Source organism: Oncorhynchus kisutch, linkage group LG7 (assembly GCF_002021735.2).
Source record: "Oncorhynchus kisutch isolate 150728-3 linkage group LG7, Okis_V2, whole genome shotgun sequence".
In the NCBI taxonomy this organism is placed as follows: Eukaryota; Metazoa; Chordata; class Actinopteri; order Salmoniformes; family Salmonidae; genus Oncorhynchus; species Oncorhynchus kisutch.
In genome coordinates, this window is record NC_034180.2 from 40,206,034 (window position 1) to 40,231,726 (window position 25,693).

Here is a 25,693-nt window from a genome sequence, read left to right on the forward strand (position 1 = left end):
TAAAAGACAGCACTTAAATTAAATTGCCCTAGTAAGACAATACCAACAGCTACTCATTGAATCACAAAATCTACTTGGTACTCTTGTAAGAGTTGATCCCCTTCCAAACTATAGATTATGCACTTTTGTGTGTGTGTGTGTGTGTGTGTGTGTGTGTGTGTGTGTGTGGGTGTGTGTGTGTGTGTGTGTGTGTGCGCGCGTTAGCGTGCCTGCGTGTCTGCCTGCGTGTGTGTTTGTGTGCCCGTTTTTGCAATGTAGAGGAACTAACAAAATTACCCTGTTCTTCAATTTTTGCTAGATATATTTGCCTGTGTCTTTAGGGGTATTACTGTACACACAGGAAAATAGAGGATTTACCTGGCAGCCTGCACTGTAGACAAAGCCAGTCTGCAGCCAGACACTAGCCATCTGGGACTTCACGAGAGTGCCATCTAGTGTATATGTTAAGTACTGCATTAGAACGCTCAGCCAGCTCCCTACTTCTGATTCCATTGTGCTGAGGGCAATAGGCACAGTTAAACTGAGGAGCACAACATAGTGAAGCCTACTGCAGCACAACAAAGAGAATATTACTATGAGGTTTTCCTCATATAATCCTGCAAATTGTCCTGCAAATAGATAGCTTCAATCCAGAATTATGCAGCACTGAGTAGACTCCAGGATTTCTTGTCAAGATAGCCCTGACGTTTCCAGTCTGTTGTGATAAGAAGTTATTTACTCAATCAACCCTCAAAGGCTGCATTAATTACACAACCGCATTTCCAGTCTCCTCAGTCAGAGATTCTTCTGTTGATTTGCAAAACTCATGAACAAATTGGCTTAGGCACTCCTATGATCCCTTGGTGCAGTGATGGTTGTCGGCGGTATTATTCAAATCAAATTGCATTTGTCACATGCTTCATAAACAACATATGTAGACTAATAGTAAAATGCTTACTTATGGGCCTTACCCAGCAATGCAGAATAAATCATTTAAAAAATACACGAGGAATAAATGCACAATGAATAACAATAACTTGGCTATATACACGGGGTATCAGTGCTGAGACAATGTTTAGGGGTATGAGGTAATTGAGTTAGTTATGTACATATAGGTAGGGATAACATGACTACTTCCTGAGTGCTGTGTCTCTCCAAAACCCAGATTGACGGCATGGCAGAGCCTCCTCAGCAACCAGCCGGCCACCCAGCCAGGCAGGCACCTAATTTGCATACAAATTGAGATAGAAAGTGCCATTGTGTTTTAAAGAAAGCTGCTTCTAAAGCTCTGAGAACGCCAGGGCAGCTCTGACTCTTTCTCTCTCACGTTCTGTCTCTCGCTCTGTCTCCCTCTCTCTCTCTCCCTCCCTCTCTCTTTCTCTCAGGCTCTCTTGCTCTCTGTGTGTGTGCGTGTGTGTGTGTGTGTGTGTGTGTGTGTGTGTGTGTGTGTGTGTGTGTGTGTGTGTGTGTGTGTGTGTGTGTGTGTGAGAGAGAGAGTGTGTGTGTGAGAGGCTGATAATCCACCCTCTGATGGTCTGAGCAATAACTTTAGTTTATGTGTGTTCTTGGGGTTTTATAATCCTTGTGGAGACCAGAAGTCCTCATATGGAGAGTAAAACAAGGACAATTCGCCAGTCCCCACTAGGACAAAGGCTATTTTAGTTTTAGGGATGAGGATTAGGGTTATGGTTACAATTGGGGTTAGGGTTACAATTAGGGTTAGGTTTAGGGTTAGGAGTTAGGTTTAGGTTTAGGGTAAAAGGTTTGGGGTTAAGGTTAGGTGTAGGATTAAGGTTAAGGGATAGGGTTAGGGGTTAAGGAAAATAGGATTTTGAATGGGAATCAATTGTTTGGTCACTACAAGGATAGTAAAACCAACATGTAAATGATAGGGGACACCCTTTACCTTGTGCTCCTCTTCTACCCTGCTGGCTGCCCAGAAACAGCTCTAAACTGGTGCTGGCAGCCACTGGCAGCCCGATGGGCAATGCCTCCCATGCCCTCTGTCTCCTACAGTACTTGCTCTGTCAGAGCTGTCAGTTTCAATCCATACCCAGCTAGCAGATCATGTTCTGGAAACAATATGTTTCTTAAAGCTTGGTGGGAGAGTGGTTGTCTTATGGTTATTTAGCATACAACCTTCCCACACATTTTTGAGAATGGTGCAGGATATTTGCTTAGTTATGGAACGTTCTCAGCACATTTACATAACTTGAGAAAAAAACGTTACTTTCATGACTTTAACAGAACATTTTCTTAAAGTTCAAACCTGGTTACATAACATTTTGGTAATGATCTAGGAACGTTCTCCAACTGGTTTGACATTGGGAATGTTCTCAAGTTGTTCAGAGAACGTTAAGGAACAGCATAACGTTTCCTACGGGTTTCCTCGTGGTTATATTTAAAGTCATGTTCTCAAATTGTTCCTGAGAACATTAAGATACATTTCCATAAAAAACACAAGAAAACTTTAGTAACGTTCAGAGAATTCCATTCTCAGCATCAACAAAACTTTGTGTTCAGGTGTGTTGGCCGCGCCCACTTATTGACCTCACCTGATCATAATGAGTGCTTGTTTCCTTTTAAATGTGGTCAGTTTGAAAAGACAAAAATAAACACCTTTGTATGTGTAAAAAATCATGGCATGCTAGCTCCATCCTGTGTAAACTGGAACAACAAGTCCTCCTCCGTCCTCGCCATCTATTTGACTGTGTGTATCTCTCTTTCACTCTCCCCCATCCCTCTCTCTCCTCTTTTCTCGCTCATCCCTCTCTCTTATACACCCTCTCATCCCAATCTCTCTAATTTCCCATCTTTCTCACCGTCCTTCTCTCTCATATACCCTTTCTCTCTCCTCCATCCCTCTCTTTCTCTAGACAAATGACCTGGACCCGTTCCAGGAGCTGCTGGAGCAGCGAGGTTACTCTGATGATGTCACCATGCACAGCACCAAGCCCAAGTACGCCCAGTGCAAAGAGAGCAAGAAGGACCTGATAACGTAAGACTGACCTGTACAGGATGTGTGTGTGCGTGCGTATGGCATGTTAATGGCATGCTATATTTTGCCACGTACTTTTCAGCCAGCTTTTCATTTGATCCACAGCTCTTCAGCCAGTGTTTTGCTGGTTTCTTATGCTTCTCTTATGTTGATGGTTTAATGTAATAAAACATGATGACCTCATCATGTTGCAGCTGCGCTCTAGAACGGGTCCAGAACAGTCCAAACCATTTTTGCAGAGAGTCAAGCTAAACTGGAAACAATGAAAAACAAATCAGCCAACAATAAAAGGGATAAACAAACCGATTTATTTTATGTTCCTCTAGTTTTGGTTTCATTCTGTCTATTCCTCTGGTGACAGATGCCCAACATCTGGGCGTCAGGGCAGTGGTCGAGTGACTTACCTCGACTATGCTCTCAGACTACTGCAGACAGAATGCACATCTCTGTGTTTACCCTTAAGTATGATTACAGTTAACCCTTTGAGTCAACATAGTGTCTAAGTGATGTGTATCATCATGGTAAACATAGGCCTACCAGATACCCAATTATGTCAAGGAATGTAATCAATGAACTTACAGATCATGTCAACAAAACATTTATGTTCTACACAGGCTATTTCTGAAGGCAGTTATTTAGAGGGGTTAACACGTTTATTTACTGACCCATAGTCCCCCTTGCACTTGCATCATGGCTTTCTTGCAATTCCAGTCTTGTCAACATGTGTGTTTGTGTGTAAGTGTGTGTACAGTGTGTACTGTGCATGTTTGTCTGTGTCTTTATGTTTCAGTGGTGGGCCCTCTCTCTTCTTTGCCTCACTAACGTTGTCATGGTATATCTTCCAGTCTCTCTGGCTGTCCTTTAGCCGACAAAAGCATTCGAAGTATGATGGCTACCAACTCACAAGAGCTCAAGTAAGGCGTGAGATGTTTCATTTTTATTTTTGTTTCTTCTTTTATTGATATATTGTGAAAAAAGTAGAATTCCCAATTCCTGAATTCAGAACTTGGTTTTAGTTCCTCAGACAAAGCAAAAACACTCTACTGACTGTTATTAATATGTATGTTTTATTTATGGGGTATATCAGCTTTAATAGTGCAGTGTCGTGTCTTTACTATCATTAACTGAAGACTGATAGTTTTTATCAAAGATTCTCTGTAATTAGTTATTACCCGATTAGACTGATTAATCATGTAACCGTAATTACTAGGAAGTCGGGGCACCAAGGAAAAATATTCAGATTACAAAGTTATAATTTCCTAAAATAACTTTTCAGATATTTTATCTGATCAATTAGTCTTCGAATTAATGAATTATTTACTTTACCTCACGTTAGTCTCATTCCGAACGTCGTAAATTGTTGGTTATCTGCACGAACCCAGTCTTCAGTATGAGTCATCCATACATCAATTGTCTTAAATCATTTATTTATTACTAACTAAGTTATTCACAGACATACATAAACAAACAAACAAACAAGGTAAATGTGGTTACATGAAATGATAGGAGAATGTGCCCTAGTGGGCTAAACCGGCATGGCGGCTTGTTAGACTAAAGGGGAAGTGGGGGTCACTACAGAGTGATAATTATAACAATTGAAATGCTAATCCTTTACACATGAACACTCACTCATTCGGGAACAATTGCAATCAATATATATATTTACACTTTGTAAGAATTGTCCGTCTCTCTCCCTCTTTCTCTCTGTCGTGGTTAGTGGGTAGTTCAGAGTGACATTCATTCGTTTCGTTATAGAATGTATGTTTCAGCAGTTGTCGTTCTTCGCGTTCAATGATACCGAATTCCTAGCTGCAGACTAGTAATTAACATCAAAGACTTGTTCTTATTCTGCCGGTATCGATAGTCTAAGAGTTTATCCACGTGGTATGGTTAAAAGATTCAGCAAGGGTCTACAACCTTTGTCCTCCTAATGGAGAAAAACTATGGTCTGCAACCTTTAGCCATCTCGTAATTGAGGTAAGCTCGGTCTGTTGATCGAAAACCCGAGTGGGGGTTTTATTCGGAAGGTTCGAAAAGGGCTGTCCCAGGACAGCTGTCCCTAACTGGGCTCAGGGGCTGTCCCAGGATGTCTGACCCTAACTGGGCTCAGGGGCGGTCCTCTGATTTAGTTCAAATCAAAAGGGAATTGTATTTTTCTTCATTAAACAGTCCAAAATCATATTACACAATTATACAAACAGTATCATACTCACTCATTCATATTATACAACAATTAGATGTAAACCTCATATCTGAGGCTATTATATAAACAGTGTTATGGTAATGTGTCCACACCGTCTGCCATGAGCTTCCCCAAGTTGTGACAAACGGACCAGTTCGTAGCTGGATTCTTCACCATCTTTTATACTTTCTCCGGAACATGAAATTTGTTCGTACCTCAATTTCTGTGAGGTGTAAGAATCTACTCTCTCTATATTGTGTGTCCATGAGGAGATCCTCAGGAATTTATGACGTCTCTCTGACCACAGCAAACTAGTTGAAGGAGAAAAGGGGGAGGCAGGGAGAGGGGGATAGGGCTTGCTATACCCAAAGAGGTCAACGTCATGACAGCAGATATATTGTAGGTTCTATCAATGTAATTGTCTGCATCATTTCCAATACCCTATATATAGTATATGTATTTAAGTACATTTTCCTTTATTGTTTTCCCTTAACCTTCCCGTAATTGGAGTACACTCTACTGACTGATACAGCGAAATACATTATAGATCTAACGGTATTGAATGAGTGTGTTTTTGACTGTGTCCCTTAAGCCCTGTTGGTTGCTGTAGGCCCTGATTCGCTGTGTTTTCTGTCCCAGGTGCCCGACACCGGGGTGCGATGGTTCTGGGCATAATACTGGCAACTACGCATCACACAGAAGGTAAAATAAACACAAACACACACACACACTTCTAGTTATTCACACTGGCAGTGGACAGCACACACACCTCTCAGGCTGGTTCAGAGGAAGTTCTCTGTATTAATAATATTTGCAATTGATATGGTTGTCTTTCCTCTGCAGTCTATCAGGGTGTCCGCGGGCCAGGAAGAGTGGAATGAAGATAACACACAGTAAAGAGGACAAGGAGGACCAGGAGCCCATCAGGTAGAGTTAGTCTGCCAAACCCCTCTCAAAGACTCAGGGAACTACAGCTCTCACCCAATTTCTAGATGCCCTTAACCAACTCTCACTGTTATTTTTAGATTGAAACAGAGACAGGCAACCCCCAGTGGTTTGAAAATGAGGGTTGTCCTATGTAGGGATCTTATGTTGTGGCATCACAAAAATATACAGAGATAGTTAGCTGGAGAGAGAGACAGAGATTTATCTGGTTTCTCTCTAATGAGCTTTTCTGGCTGCTCTCTCATCGATTTCTCAGTGGTGCTGAGAGAAAACCAACACCCTGGCCTGTCTGTCTGCCTGTCTGTCGATCTATCTCCCACGGTCAGCCAAGCCAACAGAGGCAGGGTCGCTTTCCCACACATCTATCTTCATTAAAAGCCATGATTGCATGGAACTCCCTTCCATCTTATATAGCGCAAGTGAACAGCAAACCTGGTTTCAAAAAACAAATAAAGCAACACCTCACGGCACAAGGCCTCTCCCCTATCTGACCTGCTTGTTGTGTGTACTATATGTACTGACATGTACGTGGAACTGATAGATGGACACACATGCACACTACATGTTAGGTTTTCAATGTATGTAAATTGTAAAGTATTTGGTCTGTAATGTCTTTTTAGTTACATGTCGGACCCCAGTAAGACTAGATGTCACCACTGCCGTCGGCTAATGGGGATCCTAATAAAATCAATAACAAAAAACTACTCCAAATAAGCATTGGCTGGAGGAGAAAAGTTATTGGACTTAGAGTCAACCTTTTCTCTTTCTGAAAGCATTTGGAACTGTGTGTGGGAGTTTGGACCATTTTCAGAAAGAGATTGTGACTGTTTCTGGAAATATAATAAGCCTGATTGATAGTTTAATAAAACCAAGGGGAGTTGTAACAATAATCCACTGGGGAAATATTCTCTGTTGAAACATTTTCAGCTTCACTGCATCTGATTAGCCATAGTGCCAAGTGCTGATTTAACGTTGACTGACTGTAGTCTGTGTCAGTGTGATAAACTGCCAAAGGGACAGATTAGACCAGATCAGACCAGATCAGACCAGATCAGACCAGATCAGACCAGATCAGACCAGATTAGACCAGATCAGACCAGATCAGACGAGATCAGACCAGATTAGACCAGATCAGACCAGATCAGACCAGATCAGACCAGATCAGACCAGATCAGACCAGATTAGACCAGATCAGACCAGATCAGACCAGATCAGACCAGATCAGACCAGATCAGACCAGATCAGACCAGATCAGACCAGATCAGACCAGATTGAAGGTGTTTTTATTTATATTTAAGTCAGAGTCATTACTGATACCGTATCCTCTCCCATTCTGCACACTGTAACTCAAAATACAAACAAAGTCATACTGCATTCACTGAAACAAAATGATATTTCCTCAACTCAAGCACCCATGAAGCTATGTGTGGTCCAACTTTACATTATATAGACCTTATGTCATAGTAATAACTATGTCATTAATAACACAATTCTTCCTGACAATGCATCCTGAGCAGGAAAAATTCTGGGTCCTTGTCAGGAAAAAACTCTTGACCCTGGTTATTAGACTAACCAGACCATCCATACGCCCTTCACAGGTGTCCGGTCCCGGGCTGTGGCGGTCAGGGTCATGTGACAGGGAAGTATGCATCTCACCGCAGTGCATCAGGCTGTCCCCTAGCGGCCAAGCGACAGAAGGACGGTTACATGAATGGCTCCCAGTTCACATGGAAGGCTGGGAAGACAGACGGCATGTCCTGTCCCACCCCGGGCTGTGACGGCTCGGGTCACGTCAGTGGGAGCTTCCTCACACATCGGAGGTGGGTCTGGGTCCTGCATCAATATTTGATCATCCTCTCTTTCTCCCTTCCTTGAAGTAATCACTGATCTGACGGGATCTGTGAAAGCTAGTGGAGCCAAGCTTCACTCATCCAGTCAGGTTTTGTGTGTGTTTAAATAAAATATGCACTATTTGTATGTATGTCTAAAAATGTCTAATATTTATAATATTTTCCCCAAGTCTGTCGGGCTGTCCTCGTGCGACGTCTGCCATGAAGAAAGCCAGACTGTCTGGACTGTCTGAAATGCTAACGATAAAACAGCGCACCAGCAACGGTAATGACTGTCAACAATCACTCACACAATGGAGCCAATCAGGAGTATGTATGTGTAATGAGCTACTGAGTGAAATCCCAATCTGACATACAGAGCCAATCAGGAGTATGTATGCGTAATGAGCTACTGAGTGAAATCCCAATCTGACATAGAGACAATCAGGAGTGTGTGTGTATGTGTAATGATCTACAGAGTCGAATCCCAATCTGATATAAAGAGTCAATCAGGAGTGTGTGTGTGTAATGAGCTTCTGAGTAGAATCCCAATCTGACATACAGAGCCAACCAGGAGTGTGTGTGTGTAATGAGCTTCTGAGTAGAATCCCAATCTGACATACAGAGCCAATCAGGAGTCGGTACACGTAATGAGCTCCTGAGTAGAATCCAAATCTGACATAAAGAGCAAGTCAGGATTGGGTATGTGTAATTTTTTTTTTTTTACCTTTATTTAACTAGGCAAGTCAGTTAAGAACAAATTCTTATTTACAATGGCGGCCTAGGAACAGTGGGTTAACTGCCTTGTTCAGGGGCAGAACGACAGATTTTTATCTTATTAGCTCGGTTCGATCTAGCAACCTTTCGGTAACTGGCCAACGCTCTAACCACTAGGTAATGAGCCACTGAGTAGAATCCTAATCTGACATAAAGAACCAATCAGGAGTGTGTATGCGTAATGAGCTACTGAGTGGAACCCCAATCTGAATGAAAGGGTACAGGATTGCCATACAGCCTTTGAGCTAGCAAACTAGCCAGTGACAATTAGTGTATAAGAGACCATCCCTCTGCCTCTATCACACATCTCATTCACCCACCACTGACACATCATTTGAAATATGTAGTTGGGCTCGGGATGGGTGGCAGGTGTCTAATAATTGTTCACTGTATAATATTTTTAAGGAATCGAAAATGAGGAAGAAATTAAACAGCTGGATGAAGAAATCAAAGATTTAAGTGAATCAAATTCACAAGTGGAAGCAGATATGATCAAACTTAGAACACAGGTAAGTCAGTAGTACTATGCCATCTGTTTACTTGAAGATTTGACTCATTTCATGCTTACCTTTCAGTTTCTACCCATTGTGGAGCATCATTCTGCTATTGTCAGCACTCATATAATGATAATGTGTACTGCAATGAAGTGTGTATTTCATTGTTGTACAGCATACACCTAAATGAATCTACCCTCTGCTAAAAAGGTTACCAGAAAAGTTACTCCAGTTTAGATAAAGCTGTCCAATTTTCATACATGATCTACCATCATCGAGAGAAATCCCAGTATATCTCACATCTGGGAGAATGCAGTATAACAAAGTGGTGGATTCCTAATTACAAAGCACTATACCTCTGTGAGTGCCTGCTTGCCAAACAGAGAGAGCATAGTCACTCACAGCCAATACAGGGAAGCACCCTGTCCTCACTAACAGGAACAGGAGCAGCAGCTTTCACAGCTTGTATGGAAGGGTTCCTTCCTAAAGAACTATTTGTGTGTGTGAGTTGCAGAAGCTACACATCAGTATCAAGGGAGTCTCAAACACTCCAGGAAAGGAAAGAGAGAAGCTTCACAATATTTATGTTCACCTACAGTTTGCCTTTTTGAGATTGCATGCACGTTTGATCTCATTTTGAAATACCGTCTGTTTTCTAACTTGTAGTACATCTTTGGAACTGAATTGTACTGTATGTGCATTGGAGGCGTATGGCATATTTGTTGGAATACACCCCACAGACTTTCAGTACATTTTAGTGAGTTTCAGCGTGTTGAATATCATGTGCCCATGCTTCATTGCTCTTCGCCTGTGTTGCTCTGTTGCGGGTACATCCATCTCTCCGTGTGATGATGTCATAGACATGGCTGCACGCCAGCCAATCAGCAGTGAGTTGTGACATGTCTGACGTAGGCCGCTGCCCGTGTTATGTGAACTGTGAACTGCACCCTGTGTGCTCCACTGTAACAACCAGAGGTAAAGAAGCACTACCTTTACGGTAACCTTCTTCTTCTCTCACTCTCCCCCCATTCCCTAGATTACCACAATGGAGTCTAATCTGAAGTCAATAGAGGAAGAAAACAAGGTGATTGAACATCAAAATGAATCTCTCCTGCATGAGCTGGCCAGCCTCAGCCAGACACTGATTAACAGTTTAGCTAATATCCAGCTCCCTCATATGGTAAGGGAACACCAAGAACGGCAATCGGGCAAGTTCCTATAAGCAAACATACTGTAGCATATGAGTTGATTCATTTACATACTCATCTATGTACAGTATTTATCTATTCATTTCTGTGAAGCCCATACGGTTACAGTGGTTGTGCATGCTAAGTTGAGCAGGGGCTTTCTGAGCCTAGATCAATGAAAAATAAGAGTATTCATCATTTTAGCCAAAGTGAATAGGGGAAGTATTATATGATGCGCGTTTTATGAATTATAGAGCGATTAGACAATCAGTTTCAAACAAAGGTGTTAACAGTTGACTTGGGCAGGAGCTCACCAGAGCTGAGTACCGGCACCTAAAGATTTTTACTGCTTGAGTAAAGTACTGACATCTACCTGTTAACAGTGAAATGAAAACTTAAGTCTCTACCACTTTGGCGCTCGGTCTATAGCTATAGGCTACTACGTTTGTAAATTCAACAAACTTACTTGTGGATCTATCATGGATTTTCATAGTACAGTACAGTACGTAGTATAGTACAGTACATGCTATAATTGCAGGTCTGTATTTACTGTAGTGCTACATGTATTTCAGGCATGTAAAAAACAGCTTTTCTCCATTAGCATCCATTAGATTATTTTCTTATAGTCTTCAGAAGAAAAGGAAAAAATAGCACTGGTCCAAAAACTATGAATGATGCCTGTGTCAATCACAAATTAAAATCTTGGCATTTTTTTATTCTTAAAACTCTATCTCCTTATCTTAAAACGTGTAACTTTTGTGTGTGAATACAATGCGATATCATTCCAGAGGCTGTGATCATTCTGACTATGTTGTGAGCTGGATTCAGTTGCTGGCCCAATTCGCTATGTTTTCTTAGGTTTTGCCTCTATTTATTTCACATATCAATTGTGTCAGATGTTCTGTTGGTGCTGTAGCTCAAATGCTACCACCTAGGAATTGTTTGAGAGAGTAACAGTAACTAGGTAGCAACTAACAGTAACTAACCTTTCCCCCATAGAAACCGCTGGCACACAAAGAGGCTTCCATTAGAAATAACAGCTGCTTACAGATGCATCAGAGAGTAAGACAATCATTCATCATATTCTTACTCTAACACTGCTTGTCTTTCTGTTAATCCTTCTCCTTGTTTCCTCATCAGGGAACTGTATGAAAGACTGGACCTCTGTTTTTCGCAATCATGTTACATAGCAAGATTTTGTCCTGTATTTTAAGCTTTATCCAGAAATGGGAATTAAACAAAAACAATTGTCTTTTTAACAATTGTCTGAGGATAGTGCTGGACCATCTGACAAGAAGGGGGTACAGTTTGATGAAAAACTGCAAAACACAGGGCCCTAATTATTGTGTCATCAAAATGCAGGGCCCTAATGACAGAAACATCAAAACACAGGGCCATAATGATAGTATCACCAAAACACAGGGCCATAATGATAGTATCATCAAAACACAGGGCCATAATGATAGTATCATCAAAACACAGGGCCATAATGATAGTATCACCAAAACACAGGGCCATAATGATAGTATCATCAAAACACAGGGCCATACTGATAGTATCATCAAAACACAGGGCCATAATGATAGTATCATCAAAACACAGGGCCATAATGATAGTATCACCAAAACACAGGGCCATAATGATAGTATCATAAAAACACAGGGCCATACTGATACTATCACCAAAACACAGGGCCATAATGATACTATCATAAAAACACAGGGCCATAATGATAGTATCATCAAAACACAGGGCCCTAATGATACTATCATAAAAACACAGGGCCATAATGATAGTATCATCAAAACACAGGGCCCTAATGATAGTATCATCAAAACACAGGGCCATAATGATAGTATCACCAAAACACAGGGCCTTAATGATAGTATCATCAAAACACAGGGCCATAATGATAGTATCATCAAAACACAGGGCCCTAATGATAGTATCATCAAAACACAGGGCCCTAATGATAGTATCATAAAAACACAGGGCCATACTGATACTATCACCAAAACACAGGGCCATAATGATAGTATCGTAAAAACACAGGGCCATACTGATACTATCACCAAAACACAGGGCCATAATGATACTATCATAAAAACACAGGGCCATAATGATACTATCATAAAAACACAGGGCCATAATGATAGTATCATCAAAACACAGGGCCATAATGATAGTATCATAAAAACACAGGGCCATACTGATACTATCACCAAAACACAGGGCCATAATGATAGTATCATAAAAACACAGGGCCATACTGATACTATCACCAAAACACAGGGCCATAATGATACTATCATAAAAACACAGGGCCATAATGATACTATCATAAAAACACAGGGCCATAATGATAGTATCATCAAAACACAGGGCCATAATGATAGTATCATAAAAACACAGGGCCATACTGATACTATCACCAAAACACAGGGCCATAATGATACTATCATAAAAACACAGGGCCATAATGATAGTATGATCAAAACACAGGGCCATAATGATAGTATCACCAAAACACAGGGCCTTAATGATAGTATCATCAAAACACAGGGCCATAATGATAGTATCATCAAAACACAGGGCCCTAATGATACTATCATAAAAACACAGGGCCATAATGATACTATCATAAAAACACAGGGCCATAATGATAGTATCATCAAAACACAGGGCCATAATGATAGTATCATCAAAACACAGGGCCATAATGATAGTATCACCAAAACACAGGGCCATAATGATAGTATCATCAAAACACAGGGCCATAATGATAGTATCACCAAAACACAGGGCCATAATGATAGTATCATGAAAACACAGGGCCATAATGATAGTATCATCAAAACACAGGGCCATAATGATAGTATCACCAAAACACAGGGCCATAATGATAGTATCATCAAAACACAGGGCCATAATGATAGTATCATCAAAACACAGGGCCATAATGATAGTATCATCAAAACACAGGGCCATAATGATAGTATCATCAAAACACAGGGACATAATGATAGTATCACCAAAACACAGGGCCATAATGATAGTATCATCAAAACACAGGGCCATAATGATAGTATCACCAAAACACAGGGCCATAATGATAGTATCATCAAAACACAGGGCCATAATGATAGTATCATCAAAACACAGGGCCATAATGATAGTATCATCAAAACACAGGGCCATAATGATAGTATCACCAAAACACAGGGCCATAATGATAGTATCATAAAAACACAGGGCCCTAATGATAGTATCATCAAAACACAGGGCCCTAATGATAGTATCATCAGAACACAGGGCCATAATGATAGTATCATCAGAACACAGGACCATAATGATAGTATCACCAAAACACAGGGCCATAATGATAGTATCACCAAAACACAGGGCCTTAATGATAGTATCATCAAAACACAGGGCCATAATGATAGTATCATCAAAACACAGGGCCCTAATGATAGTATCATCAAAACACAGGGCCCTAATGATAGTATCATAAAAACACAGGGCCATAATGATACTATCACCAAAACACAGGGCCATAATGATACTATCATAAAAACACAGGGCCATAATGATACTATCATAAAAACACAGGGCCATAATGATAGTATCATCAAAACGCAGGGCCATAATGATAGTATCACCAAAACACAGGGCCTTAATGATAGTATCATCAAAACACAGGGCCATAATGATAGTATCATCAAAACACAGGGCCCTAATGATACTATCATAAAAACACAGGGCCATAATGATACTATCACCAAAACACAGGGCCATAATGATACTATCATAAAAACACAGGGCCATAATGATAGTATCATCAAAACACAGGGCCATAATGATAGTATCATCAAAACACAGGGCCATAATGATAGTATCACCAAAACACAGGGCCATAATGATAGTATCATCAAAACACAGGGCCATAATGATAGTATCACCAAAACACAGGGCCATAATGATAGTATCACCAAAACACAGGGCCATAATGATAGTATCATCAAAACACAGGGCCATAATGATAGTATCATCAAAACACAGGGCCATAATGATAGTATCATCAAAACACAGGGCCATAATGATAGTATCATCAAAACACAGGGCCATAATGATAGTATCATCAAAACACAGGGCCATAATGATAGTATCATCAAAACACAGGGCCATAATGATAGTATCATCAAACCACAGGGCCATAATGATAGTATCATCAAAACACAGGGCCATAATGATAGTATCATCAAACCACAGGGCCATAATGATAGTATCATCAAAACACAGGGCCATAATGATAGTATCATCAAAACACAGGGCCATAATGATAGTATCATCAAAACACAGGGCCATAATGATAGTATCATCAAAACACAAGGCCATAATGATAGTATCACCAAAACACAGGGCCATAATGATAGTATCATCAAAACACAGGGCCATAATGATACTATCACCAAAACACAAGGCCATAATGATAGTATCATCAAAACACAGGGCCATAATGATAGTATCATCAAAACACAGGGCCATAATTATAGTATCATCAAAACACAGGGCCATAATGATAGTATCATCAAAACACAGGGCCATAATGATAGTATCATCAAAACACAGGGCCATAATGATAGTATCATCAAAACACAGGGCCATAATGATAGTATCATCAAAACACAGGGCCCTAATGATACTATCATAAAAACACAGGGCCATAATGATACTATCATAAAAACACAGGGCCATAATGATAGTATCATCAAAACACAGGGCCATAATGATAGTATCATCAAAACACAGGGCCATAATGATAGTATCACCAAAACACAGGGCCATAATGATAGTATCATCAAAACACAGGGCCATAATGATAGTATCACCAAAACACAGGGCCATAATGATAGTATCATGAAAACACAGGGCCATAATGATAGTATCATCAAAACACAGGGCCATAATGATAGTATCACCAAAACACAGGGCCATAATGATAGTATCATCAAAACACAGGGCCATAATGATAGTATCATCAAAACACAGGGCCATAATGATAGTATCATCAAAACACAGGGCCATAATGATAGTATCATCAAAACACAGGGACATAATGATAGTATCACCAAAACACAGGGCCATAATGATAGTATCATCAAAACACAGGGCCATAATGATAGTATCACCAAAACACAGGGCCATAATGATAGTATCATCAAAACACAGGGCCATAATGATAGTATCATCAAAACACAGGGCCATAATGATAGTATCATCAAAACACAGGGCCATAATGATAGTATCACCAAAACACAGGGCCATAATGATAGTATCATAAAAACACAGGGCCCTAATGATAGTATCATCAAAACACAGGGCCCTAATGATAGTATCATCAGAACACAGGGCCATAATGATAGTATCATCAGAACACAGGACCATAATGATAGTATCACCAAAACACAGGGCCATAATGATAGTATCACCAAAACACAGGGCCTTAATGATAGTATCATCAAAACACAGGGCCATAATGATAGTATCATCAAAACACAGGGCCCTAATGATAGTATCATCAAAACACAGGGCCCTAATGATAGTATCATAAAAACACAGGGCCATAATGATACTATCACCAAAACACAGGGCCATAATGATACTATCATAAAAACACAGGGCCATAATGATACTATCATAAAAACACAGGGCCATAATGATAGTATCATCAAAACGCAGGGCCATAATGATAGTATCACCAAAACACAGGGCCTTAATGATAGTATCATCAAAACACAGGGCCATAATGATAGTATCATCAAAACACAGGGCCCTAATGATACTATCATAAAAACACAGGGCCATAATGATACTATCACCAAAACACAGGGCCATAATGATACTATCATAAAAACACAGGGCCATAATGATAGTATCATCAAAACACAGGGCCATAATGATAGTATCATCAAAACACAGGGCCATAATGATAGTATCACCAAAACACAGGGCCATAATGATAGTATCATCAAAACACAGGGCCATAATGATAGTATCACCAAAACACAGGGCCATAATGATAGTATCACCAAAACACAGGGCCATAATGATAGTATCATCAAAACACAGGGCCATAATGATAGTATCATCAAAACACAGGGCCATAATGATAGTATCATCAAAACACAGGGCCATAATGATAGTATCATCAAAACACAGGGCCATAATGATAGTATCATCAAAACACAGGGCCATAATGATAGTATCATCAAAACACAGGGCCATAATGATAGTATCATCAAACCACAGGGCCATAATGATAGTATCATCAAAACACAGGGCCATAATGATAGTATCATCAAACCACAGGGCCATAATGATAGTATCATCAAAACACAGGGCCATAATGATAGTATCATCAAAACACAGGGCCATAATGATAGTATCATCAAAACACAGGGCCATAATGATAGTATCATCAAAACACAAGGCCATAATGATAGTATCACCAAAACACAGGGCCATAATGATAGTATCATCAAAACACAGGGCCATAATGATACTATCACCAAAACACAAGGCCATAATGATAGTATCATCAAAACACAGGGCCATAATGATAGTATCATCAAAACACAGGGCCATAATTATAGTATCATCAAAACACAGGGCCATAATGATAGTATCATCAAAACACAGGGCCATAATGATAGTATCACCAAAACACAGGGCCATAATGATAGTATCATCAAAACACAGGGCCATAATGATAGTATCATCAAAACACAGGGCCATAATGATAGTATCATCAAAACACAGGGCCATAATGATAGTATCACCAAAACACAGGGCCATAATGATAGTATCATCAAAACACAGGGCCATAATGATAGTATCATCAAAACACAGGGCCATAATGATAGTATCATCAAAACACAGGGCCATAATGATAGTATCATGAAAACACAGGGCCATAATGATAGTATCATCAAAACACAGGGCCATAATTATAGTATCATCAAAACACAGGGCCATAATGATAGTATCACCAAAACACAGGGCCATAATGATAGTATCACCAAAACACAGGGCCATAATGATAGTATCATCAAAACACAGGGCCAAAATGATAGTATCACCAAAACACAGGGCCATAATGATAGTATCATCAAAACACAGGGCCATAATGATACTATCACCAAAACACAAGGCCATAATGATAGTATAATCAAAACACAGGGCCATAATGATAGTATCACCAAAACACAGGGCCATAATTATAGTATAATCAAAACACAGGGCCATAATGATAGTATCACCAAAACACAGGGCCATAATGATAGTATCATCAAAACACAGGGCCATAATGATAGTATCATCAAAACACAGGGCCATAATGATAGTATCATCAAAACACAGGGCCATAATGATAGTATCATCAAAACACAGGGCCATAATGATAGTATCACCAAAACACAGGGCCATAATGATAGTATCATCAAAACACAGGGCCATAATGATAGTATCACCAAAACACAGGGCCATAATGATAGTATCATCAAAACACAGGGCCATAATGATAGTACCATCAAAACACAGGGCCATAATGATAGTATCATCAAAACACAGGGCCATAATGATAGTATCATGAAAACACAGGGCCATAATGATAGTATCATCAAAACACAGGGCCATAATGATAGTATCATCAAAACACAAGGCCATAATGATAGTATCACCAAAACACAGGGCCATAATGATAGTATCATCAAAACACAGGGCCATAATGATACTATCACCAAAACACAAGGCCATAATGATAGTATCATCAAAACACAGGGCCATAATGATAGTATCACCAAAACACAGGGCCAAAATTATAGTATCATCAAAACACAGGGCCATAATGATAGTATCATCAAAACACAGGGCCATAATGATAGTATCATCAAAACACAGGGCCATAATGATAGTATCATCAAAACACAGGGCCATAATGATAGTATCATCAAAACACAGGGCCATAATGATAGTATCATCAAAACACAGGGCCATAATGATAGTATCATCAAAACACAGGGCCATAATGATAGTATCATCAAAACACAGGGCCATAATGATAGTATCATCAAAACACAGGGCCATAATGATAGTATCATGAAAACACAGGGCCATAATGATAGTATCATCAAAACACAGGGCCATAATGATAGTATCATGAAAACACAGGGCCATAATGATAGTATCATCAAAACACAGGGCCATAATGATAGTATCATCAAAACACAAGGCCATAATGATAGTATCACCAAAACACAGGGCCATAATGATAGTATCATCAAAACACAGGGCCATAATGATACTATCACCAAAACACAAGGCCATAATGATAGTATCATCAAAACACAGGGCCATAATGATAGTATCATCAAAACACAGGGCCATAATGATAGTATCATCAAAACACAGGGCCATAATGATAGTATCATCAAAACACAGGGCCATAATGATAGTATCACCAAAACACAGGGCCATAATGATAGTATCATCAAAACACAGGGCCATAATGATAGTATCATCAAAACACAGGGCCATAATGATAGTATCATCAAAACACAGGGCCATAATGATACTATCACCAAAACACAAGGCCATAATGATAGTATCATCAAAACACAGGGCCATAATGATAGTATCACCAAAACACAGGGCCAAAATTATAGTATCATCAAAACACAGGGCCATAATGATAGTATCATCAAAACACAGGGCCATAATGATAGTATCATCAAAACACAGGGCCATAATGATAGTATCATCAAAACACAGGGCCATAATGATAGTATCATCAAAACACAGGGCCATAATGATAGTATCATCAAAACACAGGGCCATAATGATAGTATCATCAAAACACAAGGCCATAATGATAGTATCACCAAAACACAGGGCCATAATGATAGTATCATCAAAACACAGGGCCATAATGATACTATCACCAAAACACAAGGCCATAATGATAGTATCATCAAAACACAGGGCCATAATGATAGTATCATCAAAACACAGGGCCATAATGATAGTATCATCAAAACACAGGGCCATAATGATAGTATCATCAAAACACAGGGCCATAATGATAGTATCACCAAAACACAGGGCCATAATGATAGTATCATCAAAACACAGGGCCATAATGATAGTATCATCAAAACACAGGGCCATAATGATAGTATCATCAAAACACAGGGCCATAATGATAGTATCATCAAAACACAGGGCCATAATGATAGTATCATCAAAACACAGGGCCATAATGATACTATCACCAAAACACAGGGCCATAATGATAGTATCATCAAAACACAGGGCCATAATGATACTATCACCAAAACACAGGGCCATAATGATAGTATCATCAAAGGCACCATAATAGAGTCAGCAGATTTAGTCCTCTGTCTGGGTCAGAAACTCTCCCATTCATGTCCTCATGTCTTTCCCATGTCCATCTTTATTTCATAAATATGACCATTTATTTTTCCCAGTCTTCCTGATTCACATCTAATCCTGAATGTTCCTTTATTAAAGTCTTTCTAACCTCAATGATCATCTATTTGAATGGCAAAATCTTGTTTTAGCCAAGTAAAAGTGCATTTGTTAGTTGCAAAGTGTATAACTTCCCAATGTGGACATCACTGTATGACATCTTTCTCTGTGTTGATCATCTTTGTCTAAGACCACCACTACTCAGCCTTTTCCCTGTGGTTAGACACCTTATTTTTAGAGCAATCAAATATGAAAAGGCACTTTCACGGGGCTAGCTTAGAGAATAGTTTGTTTCAAGTGGCTTTATTAACTCTGGTTAGATTTTTTGTTAAAACAGCTGTTTGTAAGTCTTAGCTCCTCAAAGGGTGATTTTAGAGAGTTATTTTCTGGCCTCTCTTCTGTTCTCTGTTCATCACTTCTTCTTCTTATGATCTCACCTTTCTGCTGTTGTTGAAATGTTCCACAGGAGCCGATCAGCGATCAGAACTTTGATGCTTATGTGACCACTCTAACAGACATGTACACTAACCAGGAGCATTACCAGAGTCCAGAGAACAAAGCCCTGTTGGAAAACATCAAACAAGCAGTGCAAGGAATCCAAGCGTAACCCAGCCCGCTACCAAGCCCAGCAAATGACAGAGCATCTTCTCAAAGAGGAGTGAAAGAAATCAACATTCGCAGGAAAGAGCTAGAAGTGACATGATAGGATGATGCCTCATGGTTTGCTGCTGTAACATAGCATACAGTGTTACATATTGATTTTCATTCTTAAAAAAAAAAATGTTATGCTTAGAAAAATTCATAATGATTTTTCTTTATGGTTTTGTGTTGAAGAAAAAAATTAATAAATGACAAAATAGTTTTTGAAAACATTCACCTTTTGTACGTTTTCATACTGTATGAGCTGACATAGTGTGATGTAATGTTTGAAACTGCTCGCGTATGCACATTGTTTGTGTATATTCCTGAACAGTAAGCTGTATAATTATTCCTGAACAGTAAGCTGTATAATTATTTCTGAACAGTAAGCTGTATAACATAAGACAGTGCTCGATGATGAAGCATTTTAGATGAAAAAGCTGCACTGGACAGTGAATTTTTTATTTTTTATTTAAATGGGGGAACTGCACGGAGGTAGATACTTTTCAATGATGTTTTCCTCAATGGAAGACTTTGGAATCCTAAAGATGTTTGTTTTTTCTTGTTTGCAGACTGTTGAATAGCAAGACTTGGTTGCAAATTACTTTATTTTTAACAATGTCTTCTTTTTTAAAGTTTGGTAGCTATAGGTGGGGGCATTTTTTATGTGTTGGAAATGAGTATGGAAAGAAACTGACTTGATGTTTGTATGAATGTAACAGTTTATTGTAAACATCATGACACGGAAACCCAATGGTGAAAATCCCATTATCTAGAAAGTACTATTCACTCTTGATATTTTGTGTTTGTAGATACCCATTGGTGATGTATAATGGCAATAGAGTACGCAGGACTCATTCTAGCATTTAGTAGTTAGTTCTGTTTCAAATTTCGAAACTTCTGTTGCTAGAATCGGGCAATGTCTCAGCAATATATATCTAAATCATATGTTTATAGAAATGGGATGCAATCTACGGGAAAAAGGTATTTGGGTATATGCAATGACTTGTTTATAAACATAGGGGTGGAGGAACAAATTCATCTTTTTACTATATATAAAATAACATGTTTTATATAAATCTTTTAAGTACAAAGAAAGTATTTAAAAAAGTTGGACATTCAGTTTTAAAGATGAAATGCTCTATGAGTTCCACTCTCTTTACAGACAATTTTGCACATAAGGGACACCTTCGTTTCCATGTTTTGATGTTTCTACAGAAACTAAAGCAGTACCTGAGAGCCTACCGGAGGGTGACAAAGGTTTTGTAAAGAGTATTTATACTAAAGTATGAGAGAGAGCGGGTCTTACAGGGTCATTGTCCCCACTTGCCAGTAGACTATTTGCACTTGTCTTAGAGATAGTATCCTAACATGCGGCGGTGTGCAATTTCCAGGTGTTCCTTTTGCACACGATTGGAGCAAATAACTGCTAAGAGCCACTAGGTGATGAATTAGTACCACTGAAAGAGACTACAGGGATTTGAATCAGAAATTACTATTATAACCATACAAGTAATACTGTATTATCAAATGGTCAAACAATGATGCTATTTCATTTTGGTATGTTATATGAATATTAAATCATCCCCAGCAGCACTTTATATCTAATCACTGTACAAATTAAATAGTCAATCAATTAAAGGTCAAAAAAAAGAAAGTAAAAAGAGGTTGTTTTCCCATTAGGCTTGGAGAGTGGGACATTCACTCTTCTAGTTGACTCTTCTGCTCTGAATGAGGTGATGCAGTTTCATGTCTGTATGCAGCCCCTCTTTATGTTGTGGTATTAGTTGTTAGTGACCATGTTCAGAATTGGCCTTCTTGAGAGCTAATGCAAAGGTGCTTGTCATTCACCTGATCTTGTCTATTGTACTTTTACATCCTCTTTTAGGGCTCCATCGTCAATGACTGCATACAGTATGCCTTTCTCCACAGCATCGTGTCTGCAGCTTTTTAACAATATAGTAATGCTTTCAGTAGAGTAATACCTAGTATCAGTTTTTGAATTAATTCTCATTATCAGTACAATTGAAAGGGATTTAAAGCACAAACCGGCTGCTCATCTACCATTAGTACATAATATCAAATTTGAGAAAACTTATCTGTGACTATTTACATAGGGAACACAAAAGGTGTCACATATTAGAATTTTCATATAAATTATTGTGAATTCATCAGAGTTTATTTATTATAACTTATTCATTTTGAGGTTGATTTAAGTAATCATGAACAAAAACAGGATTTTGTACAAACTCTTGTGCTCTCTGTGGAACTGAAGTTTAATTTATTTTTGTACTACACAGCATGGATTTGTTGACATTTTAATTTTGCTATAAGTGTGTGAGATCACAAGTTGCTGTGATATTTCATTTTTAAATTGTGAACTTTGTACAATTCTTGTCATGCTGGATGTTGACACATCTTACTCTGAATAAAGAAAAATTGTGTTGCCACAGGCCTGTAAATTTGATAGTCATCATTCTTGTTCATGCTCATTCAAAACCCACCATTCATGGAACACTAAACATTTTTTGTTCAGTGAACGGCTGCAATAACACCCATGTTTTTTTTCATTTCACAAAATAGTTACTGAATTTTACAATCCAGGATCATCCAAAGATGTTTTGCAATCAGAATCAAGCATTCTTAGGATAACGCTTCATGCCATGAGTTAATTCAGACCGCTATGAAGTGGAGTGGGTGTTTTGTTCCAGGCATATACTTCCCCAGTGTCATACCACATGAAAACCAGAGGATGGCAGCACATAGCACTGTATAACATCATGGTCCTGTGGAAATGTTCTTACCCTGTCTGTCTCGGACTGAAGTTAGAGGGAATCCCCCCAAATACCTATAATACAACAGAAAATGTATCGAACATAAAGCATCATATTCAGAACTACTATTATGAGCTGTAAATACATGGAAAGTAACACAATCATTTGGAGATAAGGGGATTATCAAGGATTATCAGACAAATCCTGAACTATTATAACATCCGTCCTAAACCATATCATAGTATGGCAATGTTTTCCATATTTGGCTGATAATCCCTAATTGGGGACAGACAATTTCCATAATTGTCTGTCCGACATTCCACCCAGCGGGAGACAAACTGGCAACATTTTACGACATCATTACAGGGTAACTATGGCAATAAAATATTTATAGGTGCATTACAAGATCAGAAAATCACCTAATTCTTGTGAATAGCAATTTCCTGGAAACTCCAGAAACGTGAGTTAGTGTGGTATAACTGTACGATGTGTATTATTGAAGAGTACATTGATCAACTTTTAAACAGATGATGTATGAAGTATAATTTTATTAACCATACTTTCCATTAGGCCTAAATCTACTTTGACATGGTTTCTTGATTGGCTTGCTACCGAATCCAATATAACTTGTAACACTGCCCTACTTCTCTCTCTCTCTCTCTCTCTCTCTCTCTGCTTTAAGGGAGGGAGCGGGTCTAAGGCAGCTGAGTTCAGTTTTACAATAACTCTGCCGATGTAGTAGTTAGTCTGCGAGAGGGGTAGCTGGCGGTGTGTTCTCTGCGCTGCTGACTCCCTAGCAATGGCGCTGAGGACAAGCCAACTCTTCTCCCCTTTTCTAATCGCGGTGGGACTGATTTTGGTCGCCGTTGGCCCGCAGCCTGTCATTTCTTGTCCAAGCCGGTGTTTATGTTTTCGTACCACCGTGAGATGTATGCATTTGAATCTGGAAACCGTACCTGCTGTCGCTCCATCGACAACCATCCTGTAAGTAGCGTTACATTGTATCTAAAGGGAAAGTTTGTAGGCTATGGAGGGAACGGAATGAACGCACGGATTGCTGGAGGAGTAACAACCAACACAAGCGCTTTGCGATGACCATACGATCGCTTATGTTTGTATTTAAGCCAAATCATTTAAATTGTGTTAATGTATCAATTCTTACCATATTTAAACCACAGTTGAGAATGCAGTATCATAAGAGCTATCCTCTTCTGGACCAGATCGCCATTCTGGTTGCCAAATTCAAAGTTGCAATGATGGATTCTGCTATTTATTTTTCAGGTTTATCTTACATCTTTCATATAGATACCAAAACTGATTTTTTTTAAATTCAAACTGGTATATCTGAAAGGAGTAGGAGGTCAAAAAAAAACATGGCAAATTAAAATCCACCCAAAGACCTAGTCATGATTCCTGCATCTTGACAGACCCTGTAACCAAAATATCTTTTTTTTTTACAGTTAACTTACCAAATATTCTGTCTGAAATGGGAATTATACATATGTGCTTGTTCCGGAAACTAGGACAAAGGCTTCAGACATCAGAGCATAGTTGGAGCCCCTTTTCTTCTTCTTCTTCTTCTTCTTCTTCTTCTTCTCCTTCTTCTTCTTCTTCTTCTTCTTCTTCTTCTTCTTCTTCTTCTTCTTCTTCCTTCCTCCATTGGACGCTTCTGAATCTGTCAGTGTTGAGTGTTCTACGGAGGAAGGCTTTGGAGGGGAAAGCATGTGTCAGTTGGCTCGCAGGACTTTGAAGTAAGTAGACACCTGTCTCTTTGCCCTGCTGGCCTGCGCTCAGTCTTGTCAGAACATGAATGCGACTGTCCCTGCCTTCCCATTGTTCCACTGTAAATTGTGCACACACTGAACTCAAGCACTCTTTTGAAGGAACACTTGATTGTGGGGAATATGTATCTCCCTGGATATGAAGTCTTTCTGCATAGCAGATCACAGTAAGCCTTATTAAACAGAAGTCAGGATGGATTAAAAGCAGCTCCTTTGATGGAGAAAAGTGAGTGTGTATGTTTGTGTGTGGGTAGAACCATGTTATGACACCAGTCCTGTGTCATACTTTCTGGTGGCTTTATGGACCCTTATGGAGGCTAAAAATACAACATTTTGTATTTCTCGTAGCTTAACTAATTTCAGCCACAGTCCCAGGACCAAAACACTGGCCCTTCCGACCTGGGTCAGCTGATGGCTGGCTGTGAGGGCTGGGGGCAGAGGTGACTGGCTGGGCATGTTTTAGACAGGAGGTATTGTATGTAGAGGTTCATTTGGAGAGATGCTGGCTGGCCAAGCCCTGACGGTCTGGGCGTTGCATTCCTTGTCCTGATCTGGCAGT

At 39.4% G+C, this 25,693-nt stretch overlaps 2 protein-coding genes across 11 annotated transcripts in view; both read left to right on the top strand.

The window, feature by feature from the left end:
• LOC109893784 (myelin transcription factor 1-like protein) overlaps positions 1 to 23,029 on the top strand; it is a 187,363-nt gene extending 164,334 nt beyond the window's left edge. For 7 of the 8 annotated variants that reach the window (XM_031829085.1, XM_031829091.1, XM_031829089.1 and 4 more), the window contains 10 exons: positions 2,856 to 2,977; positions 3,823 to 3,891; positions 5,799 to 5,861; positions 6,003 to 6,086; positions 7,703 to 7,924; positions 8,125 to 8,219; positions 9,116 to 9,219; positions 10,241 to 10,288; positions 11,391 to 11,453; positions 20,407 to 23,029. In XM_031829085.1, the coding sequence (XP_031684945.1) occupies positions 2,856 to 2,977; positions 3,823 to 3,891; positions 5,799 to 5,861; positions 6,003 to 6,086; positions 7,703 to 7,924; positions 8,125 to 8,219; positions 9,116 to 9,219; positions 10,241 to 10,288; positions 11,391 to 11,453; positions 20,407 to 20,547 (1,011 nt within the window). In that variant the 3' untranslated portion in view covers positions 20,548 to 23,029. The remainder of the gene's footprint in view (positions 1 to 2,855; positions 2,978 to 3,822; positions 3,892 to 5,798; positions 5,862 to 6,002; positions 6,087 to 7,702; positions 7,925 to 8,124; positions 8,220 to 9,115; positions 9,220 to 10,240; positions 10,289 to 11,390; positions 11,454 to 20,406) is intronic. The other variant, XM_031829087.1, reaches the window with a different exon arrangement.
• Positions 23,030 to 24,082: 1,053 nt separating this feature from the next.
• Positions 24,083 to 25,693, top strand: part of LOC109893786 (peroxidasin homolog) — a 92,833-nt gene continuing 91,222 nt past the window's right edge. For all 3 annotated transcript variants that reach the window (XM_031829094.1, XM_031829095.1, XM_031829096.1), the window contains exon 1: positions 24,083 to 24,337. In XM_031829094.1, the coding sequence (XP_031684954.1) occupies positions 24,153 to 24,337 (185 nt within the window). In that variant the 5' untranslated portion in view covers positions 24,083 to 24,152. The remainder of the gene's footprint in view (positions 24,338 to 25,693) is intronic.